The sequence below is a fragment of the Gigantopelta aegis genome, chromosome 11 (assembly GCF_016097555.1).
Source record: "Gigantopelta aegis isolate Gae_Host chromosome 11, Gae_host_genome, whole genome shotgun sequence".
Taxonomy (NCBI): Eukaryota; Metazoa; Mollusca; class Gastropoda; order Neomphalida; family Peltospiridae; genus Gigantopelta; species Gigantopelta aegis.
This window is the reverse complement of record NC_054709.1, coordinates 14,551,836-14,567,078: the sequence shown is the minus strand read 5'-3', so window position 1 is coordinate 14,567,078 and position 15,243 is coordinate 14,551,836. Positions and strand designations below refer to the sequence as shown.

At 40.4% G+C, this 15,243-nt stretch overlaps 1 protein-coding gene across 1 annotated transcript in view; it reads left to right on the top strand.

Moving 5' to 3' along the window:
• LOC121385319 (sialin-like) overlaps window positions 1-13,886 on the top strand; it is a 34,747-nt gene extending 20,861 nt beyond the window's left edge. The window contains exons 9-12 of the mRNA XM_041515952.1: window positions 3,074-3,223; window positions 6,636-6,768; window positions 10,602-10,843; window positions 13,288-13,886. Of these exons, the coding sequence (XP_041371886.1) occupies window positions 3,074-3,223; window positions 6,636-6,768; window positions 10,602-10,843; window positions 13,288-13,629 (867 nt within the window). The 3' untranslated portion in view covers window positions 13,630-13,886. The remainder of the gene's footprint in view (window positions 1-3,073; window positions 3,224-6,635; window positions 6,769-10,601; window positions 10,844-13,287) is intronic.
• Window positions 13,887-15,243: the final 1,357 nt, after the last annotated feature.

Sequence of the window (15,243 nt, the reverse complement as noted above, 5' to 3'; positions counted from 1 at the left end):
TGTTTTCATTCCCTACCTGGAACGACAGCTGCAGACAGCAAAACGACTGGACCTTGTATGGGACGAATACAGACCAGATAGTTTGAAAGAGTCAACCAGGGAAAAACGAGGGAAAGGTGTGCGCAGAAAAGTATCTGGTGACACCAAACTGCCAACCAACTGGCATGACTTCCTTCGAGACTCAATCAACAAGAAAGAACTGTTTGAATTTCTTTCCTCAAAGATGGCAGAGTTCAACTGTCCTGCAGGCAGTTCAGTATATGTTACAGCTGGAGAGAATGTTACATGTATTGGGAGTGAGACTGAAATGTCTAGCTGCAATCACGAAGAGGCTGACACAAGGATCGTGGTTCACGTGAGGCATGCACTGGAAAATGGTTCCAATACTGTCCAAGTGCGCACTGTGGACACAGACGTTGTTGTTGTCCTGACTGGTATGTTTCATGACCTTTCATAATTTAACTCGGATTTAAACCTCTGGGTAGCCTACGGAATGGGGAAAAATTATACACATTACAATATCAATACTATTTGTGCACGCATTGGTGAACCTAAATCAAGATCCTTGCCTGTGTTTCATGCCTTCACAGGATGTGATACCACGTCAGCATTTCGGGGGAAGGGAAAGAAATCATTCTGGCAAGCATGGCATGCATATGATACTATCACAAATGCTTTTCTGCATCTTGCCACACATCCCTTTCAACATCTTGATTTGGACTCTGAAATATTCCAGAAGATTGAGCGACTAGTTGTCATAGTTTATGACAAAACAAGTAATATGACTGATGTAAACAGTGCACGCATGGATCTTTTCTCCCAGAAAACTCAAGCTGTAGACAAAATTCCACCTACTCAGAATGCACTTTTGCAGCACACAAACAGGGCAGTGTACCAGGCTGGCATCTGGGCTAACAGCATGTCAGCTCAACAAAAGCTTCCAAGTCCAGATGGATATGGGTGGAAAAAAGTAGGCAAGTTTTGGGAACCTGTCTGGATAACAATTCCTGAAGCTTCTCGTGCATGCAGAGAATTTGTCAAATGTGATTGTAAACGAAACTGTACAGTGTGCAAGTGTAGCAAAGCTAATCTCCCTTGCACAGCTCTTTGCCACTGTAAATGTACCAAATCATAGGATGACTTTAGATTAGCCTTCTAAGATTAACCTTAAGATTTCCATGTGATGTTATCCAATGCAACCATATGTGCTGATATTAGCAACTAACTTTGGCTATAGATTATTTTCTTAAAGGTAATTGTTTCAAGATCAAGCTCTGTCACAGCAGAATTTCTGTTCTGAAACACTGACTGCCAGAGATTGGTGATTGTTCTGTTTCATTGGCGGCCATATTGAATTTTTGATGCCATCTTGAAAGTGAATAAAATATGCAAGATATTTTGCTCGGAATCAGATTCATTGACCTGAACAAACCCTGATTTGAAACCTCATTTGTCCATCTATGACATTTATAGCCAAGAATATAACATATTTCAGTTTAGGTGGTAGCCATTTTGGATTTTGGCCGCCATCTTGGAAATTCCAAAACGGTCAAGATGGCTCCTAGGCTGAAATGAGTTGATAGGTCCAAATGAAGCACCATACCAAATTTGGTGCTTTTGTCCGCCATGTAACATTAAAGTCGCTAAGCCACCTGACTATACCCATTGAGCCTTGCGGAACACTCACTCAGGGTTTGGAGTCGGTATCTGGATTAAAAATCCCATGCCTCGACTGGGATCCGAACCCAGTACCTACCAGCCTGTTGACCGATGGCCTAACCACGACGCCACCGAGGCCGGCTATGGCATAGAAAGTTCAGAAAGAAAATGTCAGTTGTGCAATAAGGACGAATATCACTTTATTTTAGTACCGGCCTCGGTGGAATTGTGGCAGGCCATCGGTCTACTGGCTGGTAGGTACTGGGTTCGGATCCCAGTTGAGGCAAGGAATTTTTAATCCAGATACCGACTCCAAACCCTGAGTGAGTGCTCCGCAAGGCTCAATGGGTAGGTGTGAACCACTTGCACCGACCAGTGATCCATAACTGGTTCAACAAAGGCCATGGTTTGTGCTATCCTGCCTGTGGGAAGCGCAAATAAAAGATCCCTTGCTGCTAATCGGAAGAGTAGCCCATGTAATGGCGACAGCGGGTTTCCTCTTAAAATCTGTGTGGTCCTTAACCATATGTCTGACGCCATATAACCGTAAATAAAATGTGTTGAGTGCGTCGTTAAATAAAACATTTCTTTCTTTTTTTCTTTTTTTGTTGGTATGTCCATTGTATATAGGTCTACGTTATATTAACAGATATTATTGGTTTAAACCATCGGTGTATAAAATTGTACAATTATTATCTGTTGAAAAAAAAGAAGAACTCTGTAATCTTGGTAAATATTTCAAACAGGCAAACTATTTACATTTTCTGAACCCATTTCAATGTCTATCCTCCAAATACACAATCTCCCGTGTATATAATATTATTTCTTGTTATGGCATAGAAAGCTCAGAAAGAAAATGTCATTTGTTCAATAAGGACGGCACAGAAGGCGAATATCACTTTATTTTGATATAGATCTACGATCTTATTGTATATTTTATGACTATGACACAAGGGTTAAAGCAAATAATAGAGATTATTGCACGAGCTTTATTAAACGAGCTTGTGTGTTGTACTGATTTTACGAAACGAGTGTCAAGATTTTTGCTGTATTGCCCGAGCGAGAGCGATGATAATACATGAATCATGACACGCGTTTCGCAAACTCAGTACAACACACACGCGAGTGTAATAATTTCTTTATTGTTCATGTCATCCATAATATTATTTTTACGAATATCAAGGATGTCAAACGTTCCAAATTTAGCTAGAAGGAGACTACGAAATGACGTCATTTTGATGAGCGATACACACAGCTTCGTCTGGGGAATCTGCGTTGTTATGACGTCCCTTCCCAAAACGACGTCATTTGTTGTGCACGTGAAATCATTATGACACGCGTGTGTCATACCGGTTATATATCCATGTGTATTTTGAACTATGTGGCTAATAAACTTATACTATACTACTTGCAGAACCTAGTGACGCCGTGGAGGGCGTTCTTCACGTCCGGGGCCGTATGGTCCATCAGCATCTCCAACATGTGCGCCAACTACAGCGCCTACATGTTGATCACGGAGATGCCCACGTACATGAAGGAAATACTCAAATTCGACATCAAATCTGTAAGTGTTGTTTACCGTGTGTTTTTTTTTTTTTTTTGTGTGTGTGGCTCTCTCTCTCTCTCTCTCTCTCTCTCTCTCTCTCTCTCTCTCTCTCTCTCCTCTCTCTCTCTCTCTCTCTCTCTCTCTCTCTCTCTCCCTCCCTCTCTCTCTCCCTCTCTCTCTCTCTCTCTCTCTCTCTCTCTCTCTCTCTCTCTCTCTCTCTCTCTCTCTCTCTCTCTCTCTCTCTCTCTCTCTCTCTCTCTCTCTCTCTCCATGTCTGTCTCACTCTCTCTCAATCTATCACACTCACGTAGCTGATAATGCAAACACAACTATTGATAACGATAAAATCAGTTATTTTTAATTTGTTCGGTTTTCCAGTCCGTGCCAAAAACGGGTCAAAGAGTATTTAAAACGATCTCTACTATAGTTCCATAAAAAATTTAAAAAAAAACAGTTGAATTTGTTTTGTTTAGCAACGTAACTAGAGCGCAATATTGAAATTTAAGAAATATTGATATGTTTAAAATGGCATAACAGTGTGTAGTTGAATGGGACCACTTTGCATAGCACATTCATTCATTCAATCATTCCTTCGTTCGTACGTTTGTTCTTCCGTTTGTCTGTTTCTGTCTGTCTATCGCATACTATTGCTTAGTCTGCCATGTTTTAAAAAAATAAAAATAATTTGTGAATTCTAGGGAGAGATCTTAATATACGCATTTCCTGTTAACAAATAGAGATTTAAAAAAAAACTCACGGATACTGGATGTGAAACATTTGATATTTTTTGACGCAGCTTTCAGAGAAAACCTGTTACATTTTGCCATTTACAGCAAGACATAGTTTATTTGTACTTACACCCTACAACTGTACAGCTCATACGAAATTGGCGAATTGGCAATGACATATATTCGCCAAATTTAACTTTTGAATCGCATTTGGCGATTTTCCTAACGACATCTCAAGCCCTGAAACAAACCAATGAGTGAATGAATACATCAATGCATGAATAAATGAATGAATGAATGAATGAATGAATGAACAAATGCTTAAAGACACCCCAGCATAAAAATTCACTTCGGATATTGGATGTCAAACAAAGGTAGGTATGTGAATAGGATTAAATTAAAACTCAAACTTATATAACTATGCATTGAATAATATACAGACATTGATGAGTCATCAAAATTTGTTTTTATTATGCTAGGTTAAGACTACCAACTGTCACGACGGAGTTGGCCAGCTTGCCGATCTATCGACTTCTACGACTGTCCAGTTGCTAGTCTGAGCGCTCTTACAACTCGATTCTCGTCGTATACAACTCATACAACCGATTAGTCTTTAAGCCGAGCGCACCCATCTAAGTGGGGAGTTGGGGGAAAATAACAACGTGACCGTCGAGTTGGCCAATTCCCGCAGCGTGACAGTTGATAGTCTCAGCCTAGCATTTGTTGGAACTATCTTACAATGGCAGAAAAATCACGACAGCCTCTTTAGGTAGTACTAAACCAAATAACTTCCGGCTGGGTTAAAGTTCGAAGGGCACCCAACTTTTGATAGAGAAGTTAACACCACAAGTCCTGTGATAGGTGATAAATGTGAGTGGGGGTTTTGTGGGGGGTTTTGTTGTTTTATTGTCCCCAGAAATACTTGGCAGTGTCAGGGTTGAGGAGCCCTGAGCTTAGTAAGCTCAGTAAATTTGAGTGTTTTGATTTTAAATAAAATTAGTTTCATCTCGGCAAAAATTGTAAGCAATTTTATTTCAACTAGTACCACTGTGTCAAGTAACCTTATGCTTGAAACATGTATGGTAAAAAATACTCAAATTTTGTGCGGAACTAGGCTAGCAGCGTTGAAAATTAACATGAAAACCATGGTCGCCAGCAGAGCCAGTTGATGAAAAATCCTACTGGCCCTTCTCAAATTCAACTAGCCCTCCAGTTATCATATTGAAATTTAACTGCACAGCCAAAATCAAAACTAGAATGTTCTTTGTTGAATAATAAATAACCATGTTTCGCACCGTATATAGTCCGTTTGGGTCAAAAGAAAACCGATGAATTAGCATGTAACTTCATAATGAATAAAATTAAAATTCACATAAAACCATGTTATTAAGTTTTCAACTCATACCAACTCAAATAAACAAATTTAAAAAACAAATCCAGGAAAAAAATTAAATGTTTCTTTACGAATTACCATTAAAGTATACAGATTAAATCTCATTTTTAATACATGGGTAAAGACAAAATGCTAGAACAGCCAAGGTATGCAGCATGTTTGCATTGTCTCTGAGTGTGAGTTCGAATAATTTTTACATGCTCATATACCACTAGAGTTTCGAGCATGTCCGTCCCGAGGCCTGTCTCTGGATAGCCAAGGGCTTGTCCTGGGACAGAAAAAACTTAAGCGGACAATTTTGAAATTTGAATCCAAAAATTAAATAGTGGGCCTTTAAAATTTATTGTCTCTGAAGTAAAAGATAATGCAGTACAAAGTGACTAAAGGTCTTAGTAAACTAGTCTGGGAGTGGCAATCTTCTTTGTGGCGATGCAAGAGGGATGAAATAAACTTTGTGGTGATGCAAGAGGGATGAAATAAACTTTGTGGTGATGCAAGAGGGATGAAATAAACTTTGTGGCGATGCAAGAGGGATGAAATAAACTTTGTGGCGATGCAAGAGGGATGAAATAAACTTTGTGGCGATGCAAGAGGGATGAAATAAACTTTGTGGCGATGCAAGAGGGATGAAATAAACTTTGTGGTGATGCAAGAGGGATGAAATAAACTTTGTGGTGATGCAAGAGGGATGAAATAAACTTTGTGGTGATGCAAGAGAGATTAAATTTCCAGTAAAGGATTCCTCGGGAGTGCTTGTACATGCATTGTCTGCAATACGTTTTGAGCTCTATTTTCAGAAAGACCCGACGCAATTCCACAGAAACTGAGTCTGGCGCTGTCAAAATATAGAACATGTTTTATGTCTTCTGCTCCCAGATATGTAGTTCGCGACAGCACAGATGCGGTGTATTCTGTCACAATCAATTCAGTTTCAGTGCGTTTCATATTTAACTGGTACCATACTCGTCACACCCTAAATTCGATGGTCGCCCAATGGAGTCGGACTACCTTTGTAAAAAGTCTTAGTCGCCCGTAGCCAATAAAGGTCGCCACGGACGACCGGGCGACGGGTAATTTTCAACCCTGGCTATGGTAGTCATAGGCACTACCCCTTATCACTGAAATGAGCAGCTTGACCCCTATTTTATTTCTGATTCATTTTAAGGGTGAGGGCTGGTGGTATTTATATACATGGTGTTTATGTCGATTGATACGCTGCAGGTAGGAGTTTTAACCACATGTGTTACTATTGTCGTCTGTGGGATTTTATTTGGTGGTATACACCCTTTAAAATACCGTTTGTTTTCAGAACGGGATGTACTCCATGCTGCCCTACCTCTGGTTCTGGTTCTTTACCGTCGTGTCCGGGATGTGCGCAGACTACCTCATAACTAAAAAGATCCTCAGCGTCGCCTGGACCCGGAAACTCATGTCCGGCATCGGTAATTAAAGACGTAGATCCTATCCTAGGGCCCGTTCTTATAAAACTTAAAGTCTAGACTTTAATAAAGTCCAGACATTAACGTAATGCTATTTGAATGGCGTTGTCATGATGTTAAAGTCTGGACTTTATTAAAGTCTAGACTTTAAGGTTCATAAGCACGGGGCCTGGTCTCACTACTCAGATGTCATCTGCCATTGAAACCCATGTTAAATTGCACAACTTCAAATAAAGATTGCCAGTAGAACGGGTTCTCGTTGGCACTAACAACATTACACTATTGCGAACATACATTATATAAGCATTTATTTTCACTCCGAAATCGAGACCTTTTCCGTCTCAGTTTTTTGCTATATGACCGCATCTGACTAATACCGGTCCGGACAAGTGGTTCATTAACCGATTCACTCCGACTGTCTCTTACGCTATACACCCATGTCCCAAAAAGGCCAACTGAATGCACAATTTTACAAAATAACATGGGCAAAATACAGCCAGAAGGCATACCTTTAAACATACATATTGTTTTAATTCTTGACCATTTCCTAGAAGTGAATATGTGAACCATAACTTCTGTCACAATTAGGAACTATAGTGGACGTGATCAATGAACTTTCTTCCCGGAAGTCAGCTGTGTAGTGAGCAGGGCCGTAGCTAGGATTTTTTGTTTGTGTGGTTGGGGGGTGGGGGGTGGGGGGGGGGGGGGGGGGGGGGGACAACTGAGTAGTTAATAGTCTAAAACTCCTTAAACAGTTAAGAAGAGAAGTTTCTATAATGCTGTCCGCCCACTGGCTTTTGACCGAATTAAACCAAACTGCCCGAATCTGGATAACAACATAATTTATTCATAAAGCATTACCACCAAACAGCTATATAGGATTGCGGACGAATCACTCTGCATTTTCAGATGGACTACAACAAATTTTGAGGGTAAAATGGTTGAAATGCATCGTAAAAAGGTATCGGGTTAGAACATTTGCCCGAATATTTGTATACTTTTAGCTCGAATTTGAGGTTTTGCTCCCCCTTTCTCGTAGGGTTGTGGTTTCAGCCCGTGAAAATGGACACTAAGTTTAGTTAATCTACAAACCTGCAACACTCATTTGGATATGGTTATAACAGAGAGAAGCTAAAGTCTGTGATGTTTAAACAGGGAAATACCGTCTAAAAGTAACTAGAGCTAGTCTCGATAACCGTTACTTCTCGCACGTACGTACGGTTTTTTGTTTTTGGGGGTGGTTTGATTTTATTGGGGTGGGTTTTTTTTAGAATTATGAAAAATACATTTTGGGGTATTGCAAAAACCTGGATGACCAGACCACTTCAGGTGTACGAAAATTAATATTCTAAATACTAAAATCTAAGTAAATTAGCTTTCAGTGATCTAAAACGGCTTTCAATTGTGAAAAACACGTCGTAGTGCTTAAAAGCTAGGGTATGTCGCTTTAACGCTTCGTGGTACAGCCAGTTACTGAGCAACTTGAGTTATTGTACGGAAGTACATATCTGTATATGTAAACACAGGGGTTAAAGCACTGTAAGTGTATGTAGTTACACGCGTGTAAGACATACAAACGACCTGTGTAAATTCGGCCCACAATGTAAAGTTTGTTTTGTTTAACGACACCACTAGAGCCCATTGATTTATTAATCATCGGTTATTGGATGTCAAACATTTTGGTAATTCCGACATATAGTCTTAGAGAGGAAGCCCGCTACATTTTTTTCCATTAGTAGCAAGGGATCTTTTATATGCACCATGCCACAGACGGGATAGTATATGCCACGGAGCGAGAAATAGCCCAAATGGGTCCACCGACGGGGTTCGATCCCAGACCGCTGTACCACTGGGTACATCCCGCCCCTCGCCCACAATGTAAGTGCGGTCCCGCAAGAACGATATCGGGGGCAAACTATTTAGTGAGTGGGTCACAGTCTCAAGTGTGAGGGTCACAGTTTCTAGTGGGAGGGGGAGGCGCACAAGCCATATTTTTCTTTATTTATATAGTTAAAGTTTGCTATGTTTAAAGGCATACTGTCACGGATTTAAGGACCTTATTTCTTTAAAAAAAAAAAAAAAAGGATAATAAATAACAATTACATTAATAGTTGAAAACCAAATCTAGCAATCGCATTACCGTAACTGAACCATGATGGAGTGAAATCCATGCCAACCCTCTCGGCAATTTTAGTTTTTGAATTATGGACCATTGCCATAAATCAATTATTTTTACAAAATATCATTAATAAATGGAGTATGGCGGTTATGAAGATGGTTGAATAAAGTACATTTAGGGGAAAATCGAATTATTTTTGTTCAAGTAATACTTTGTTAGGCCATGAAATAGGTCAGTAGTCTGTGACAATATGCCATTAAATAGGTCAGTGGTTTGTGACAATATGCCTTTAAATAGGTCAGTGGTCTGTGACAATATGCCTTTAAATAGGTCAGTGGTCTGTGACAATATGCCTTTAACGACACCATAAGAGCGTATCGGTTAACTAATCACCAGCTATATTGGATGTCAAACATTTGGTAATTCAGACAAGTAGTCATCAGAGGAAACCTGCTACATTTTGCCTAATGCAGCAAGGTATCTTATATATGCACTTTCACACAGATAGGAAAGCACATACCCCAAACAACAACAATGAAAAAAAACAATGAAAAAACCAAAAAAAAACACCCCCAGCAAAAACCGCCAAACAAAACAACAAACAAACGACCAATAAAAAAACTCGCACCATAAACACAAAAATTTCAGTCATGGAACATAACCCCACGTGTTGATTTCTAGTAGTAGTAGTAGTAGAAGTAGTAGTAGTAGTAGTAGTAGTAGTAGTAGTAGTAGTAGTAGTAGTAGTAGTAGTAGTAGTAGTAGTAGTATTTGTTTACACAATGAAATACCATTAGCAATACTTCATGTTTATCTATGAATTTTTTGGGGGGGGGGAATTTTTTCAAAGTATTTTGTCTGTCAACCTTTTACAATAGGAAGAGTTAAAGTTTGTTTTGTTCAACGACACCACTAGAGAACACTGATTTATTCATCGTGAGTTATTGGATAACAAAATTTGGTAATTTTGAATTATAGTCTTAGAGAGGAAACCTGCTGTATTTTTTTCATTAGTTGCAAGGTATCTTTTATAAACACCATCCCACAGAAAGGATAGCACTAGCCACAGCCTTTGATAAAGTTGCCGTGATGCACTGACTGGAATGGGTCCACCGACGGGGATCGATCCTAGAACGACCGCGCATCAATCGAGCGCTTTATCACTAGGCTACGTCTCGCCCCAAGCGTTGTAAATAGGCTAAGTGTTGTTACGCGCGTGTACATAAAAAAAAAGGGCTTTGTAAATCCCAGGACCGGCCTCGATGGCGCAGTGGTTAAGCCATCGGACTATAGGCTGGTAGGTACAGGGTTCGCAGCCCGGTACTGGCTCCCACCCAGAGTGAGTTTTAATCACTCAGTGGGTAGGTGTAAGGCCACTACACCCTCTTCTCTCTCACTAACCACTAACCAACTAACAACTAACACACTGCCCTGGACAAACAGCCCAGATGGCTAAGGTGTGTTCCTAGGACAGCGTGCTTGAACCTTAATTGGATATAAGCACGGAAATAAGTTGAAATGAATGAATATAAATCCCAATCTGATTGAAATCAGTTATAAACCAGTGGAGCTGATTTTAATCAGATTATGTCAATCCATCCCTATTGATATGATTATGTCTTTTCCGGCGGCCTTTTATATACCAGTTGTGGGGCACTGATTGATCTTTTACTCTTTTTTTTTTTCTTCTTTTTTTTGCCCTCCCTTTAAATTGCAGGACTTGTGTTCCCCGGTTGTTTTCTCTTAGCCATCGGCAGTATGGACTGCACCCAGCAGCTGGCGGGGATGATGGTGCTGTCGGCGTCGATCGGCTTTTGCGGCTTCCAGCTGAGCGGATTCTACATCAACCACGGCGACATCGCGCCGCAGTATGCGGGGACTCTGTACGGCATCACCAACACGCTGTCCTCAATACCCGGAATACTGGCTCCAGTCATCGTGGGAAAGCTTACCACTAATGTGAGTATACAACCGACCTCGCTGGTGTCGTGGGTTAAGCCACAAGGACATAAGGCTGACTGGCAGCCCGGTACCGGCTCCCACCTAGAGCGAGTTTTAACAACTCATGCGCGCTAATAAAAAGACGACAAGCAATACAGTCAATCTGATTAAAATTAGCTCCACTAGTTAATAGCTATATCCTGTAGATCTAACAGCAGCCCGTTGGAGCTCATGTCCAGTTGACCAATCAAAATCTTACTTGCAGAATCATGTCAATGACGTGAAAAGAATTTGAAAACTTTCGGAAGTATGCCGATGGTACACGGAACGATTCGGGTGAATTACGAAGTATGTCGGAAACTAATTTCAATATTACATTTTAATGTTGAACTTTCGCTTCAAGACGGGGGAAAAACGTGATATTATAGCCATAAAATATATTTATTTTAGTACACAATTTTAGACTTTATTACTGCACTTTTGCCCCCTTTTTTTAAATGTTGAAATGGGCCAACAAGTTCGCCTGATGCTTAAGCGGCAATCTAATTGCATTGGAGTTCGGCTATATGAACCACGGCTGTAACAGCCGACGACTGCGTATGTAAACTTAATGCAAAATGGTTATGATTAGTATTTGATCCCGTTGCCATAGAAATCAATCATACAGTGTTAAAATAACTATCATTATGCTAAACACCAGTAATTTAAAGTATACTAAGGCCTCAAATTGTTTTGTTTTTTTCATACAATCTGAAAGAAACGACCATAAAATAAATAATATGGTGGTATATATAGGACATACCGGTACACAAGCGACCTGTTATCATTACTATATGCCACTGAAGGTACGTACACATTGACAAGAGATAAGTATAGCATTCGACAATATAATTAGAGAGCTCAAGATAATAGGTTCAGCTCTCAACATCAATAGAATATGTCGAGGTCTCAACGTAAGGCCCACTTTCCATTAAGGTAATCTGCGCGCGGAAACGTGCATTTTCATATCTACATTTTCGATATTTGACGTCATCAAACTACTTTTAAGCCACAAGTAAACACCATCGACCTTTTTTTTCCTGCGCATGCTGAATGCACACTCGTCTTATTATCTCGAACCGGCCTCGGTGGCGTCGTGGCAGGCCATCGGTCTACAGGCTGGTAGGTACTGGGTTCGGATCCCAGTCGAGGCATGGGATTTTTAATCGAGATACCGACTCCAAACCCTGAGTGAGTGCTCCGCAAGGCTCAATGGGTAGGTGTAAACCACTTGCACCGACCAGTGATCCACAACTGGTTCAACAAAGGCCATGGTTTGTGCTATCCTGCCTGTGGGAAGCGCAAATAAAAGATCCCTTGCTGCCTGTCGTAAAAAGAGTAGCATATGTGGCGACAGCGGGTTTCCTCTAAAAAGAAAACAGTGTCAGAATGACCATATGTTTGACGTCCAATAGCCGATGATAAGATAAACAATCAATGTGCTCTAGTGGCGTCGTTAAATAAAACAAACTTATTTTTCTTTTTTTTCGACAGTGTCAGCTGTTAAATAAATTCATGCAATATAAAAAGCAATTCACCGAACACAACAAAGTCAATAGTCATATTTAACTGACATTTTATTATTAAAAAAGAGTTTCGAGCTTTAGCGAGTTAAAAAAAGAAGATTGTTTTACAATGTTTATAAATAGAGAATAATAAACGAATTTCTAGTTACTATCAAGTTCTTGTCCCGAGTGGACCGGCCTCGGTGGCGTCGTGGCAGGCCATCGGTCTACAGGCTGGTAGGTACTGGGTTCGGATCCCAGTCGAGGCATGGGATTTTTAATCCAGATACCGACTCCAAACCCAGAGTGAGTGCTCCGCAAGGCTCAATAGGTAGGTGTAAACCACTTGCACCGACCAGTGATCCATAACTGGTTCAACAAAGGCCATGGTTTGTGCTACCCTGCCTGTGGGAAGCGCAAATAAAAGATCCCTTGCTGCCTGTCGTAAAAAAAAGTAGCCTATGTGGCGACAGCGGGTTTCCTCTAAAAAAAACAGTGTTAGAATGACCATATGTTTGACGTCCAATAGCCGATGATAAGATATAAAAAAATCAATGTGCTCTAGTGGTGTCGTTAAATAAAACACACTTTAGTTTTACTCTTACATGCTCTTTCCTACAGACAGAACTGTATGCCATGGATGGGATGGGATGGGAACTCTATTTACGTGCCCATATCCACAGAGGTTCAGGTACGCCCACCTCGGATATAGCCTCTGACTTCGCCAGTGACCAATTCCGGGGTAGGAGGGAGGGGAAGGGGAGGGGGTGTGTACCATGGGGAAGGAGCATTAGAACACTAGTTTTTAAGAGATAAGAGGGTCTTCTGGTTCCCTCACCCCCCCCCCAACCCACCCACCACCCAAACCCCCACCCACCCCCGTATCCGCCTCTGTGTCACTGCTACTGTTATTTTCAGGGTACTCGAGAGGAGTGGCAGACTGTGTTTTACATTGCGGCTGCTATCAACTTTTTCGGGGCTTTGTACTACACAGCCACGGGTACTTCCGACCTACAGGAGTGGGCCAAACAGAAAGGATCGATCATCGGCGACGAACCACTGCGGAACCTGCTCGAGATCAAGGAAGAAAGCTCAGACATGGAGAACGAATCGGATGAGGACCCGTCAAAACTCAAAAATAAAGACAAGGACGAAAGTGGACAGGAGAGCCGGACTGAGGGAGGAAATGAGGAACAGAACAAAAGTGACAGCCAGAAGGAAAAAAATGGGGAGGAGGGCCGGTCTGAAGGGGGGAAATAAGGAGAAGGACAAAAATGAGGGAATGAGTAAAAACAAAATGTACAATAAAACTAAAAACAGAAAAATGAAAGAAAAGGGGGGAGGGTCAAACAAATATCAACACAGACGAATGTGAGAACTGGTTCATATAATGAGGGTAATTAATTAGCGATTGTCAAGAACGTTCAAAACATTTGTAAAAAAACAACAACCTTATAGTAATAATTTTTAAAAAATCAAAACAACATATTCTCTAATATATGAATTAATGAAATCAAGCATTGTGCTTGTTGTTTTTTCTTTCCTTTTTGTTTTGTTTTTGCTGTTGTTGTTTTTTTGCTGTTTTTTTGTTTTGTGTTTTTTGTTTTTTGGGGGGGTGGGGGGACGCTATTTTGCTGAAGTTTTTAAAACATGCTATTGGTATTTAGAGACAACAAGTGTCACACACACACACACACACACACACACACACACACACACACACACACAAAAACCCAAATGCACACACATACACACACGCACACACACGCGCACATACAAAAAAAAAATGCACAGCACACACATACATACACAACATACACACATACATACATACACACACACACACAGACACATACATACACACACCCTAACATACACATATACACATACACACAGACATACATACATACACACACCACACACATGCATACACACACACATACAAACACATCCGCATGCACACACACACACAAATAAAAATGCACACACATACATAACATACACACACACATACATACATACACACACACACATACACACACACACATACATAAACATACACACACATACATACACACATACATACACACAAATACATACATACACACACCACACACATACATACATACACACACACATACATACACACATACGCACACCACACACATACATGCACACATTACACACGCATACATACACCACACATACATACATACACAAACCACACATACATACACACACACACACATACATACGCACACCACACTCAAACATACACACACCACACATACATACACACCACACACATATATACACATACCACACACATACATACACCACATACAGTGACACATATACACACACACATGGACAACACACAAACACACATACACATACGCACAACACACACGTAAGCGCAATTGTAATCGTTTACATTTCCAATGTAATCGTAATCTTTTTTCTTTTTTTCTTTTTTTCATGGTTGTTTTTTGGGTGTTTTATTATTATTATTCACACACACACACACACACACAGAGAGAGAGAGAGAGAGAGAGAGAGAGAGAGAGAGAGAGAGAGAGAGAGAGAGAGAGAGAGAGAGAGAGAGAGAGAGAGAGAGAGAGAGAGAGAGAGAGAGAGAAACTGTAAGCTAGGTGTGGCTAAATTAAAGTTATATATATAATAGTTAAATCTTAAAGGGAGTTCTGCGAAGATTTATTTATTAAAATATTCCTTCCATTACACACACGCACACATACATAGACATTAAGATGAAAATGGTATATTTACATATCGATGTACACTGACATACACATACATGTTCAGAATCGTACATCCGTCCACACAAACATTCAGACATACATTGTAATCGTAATG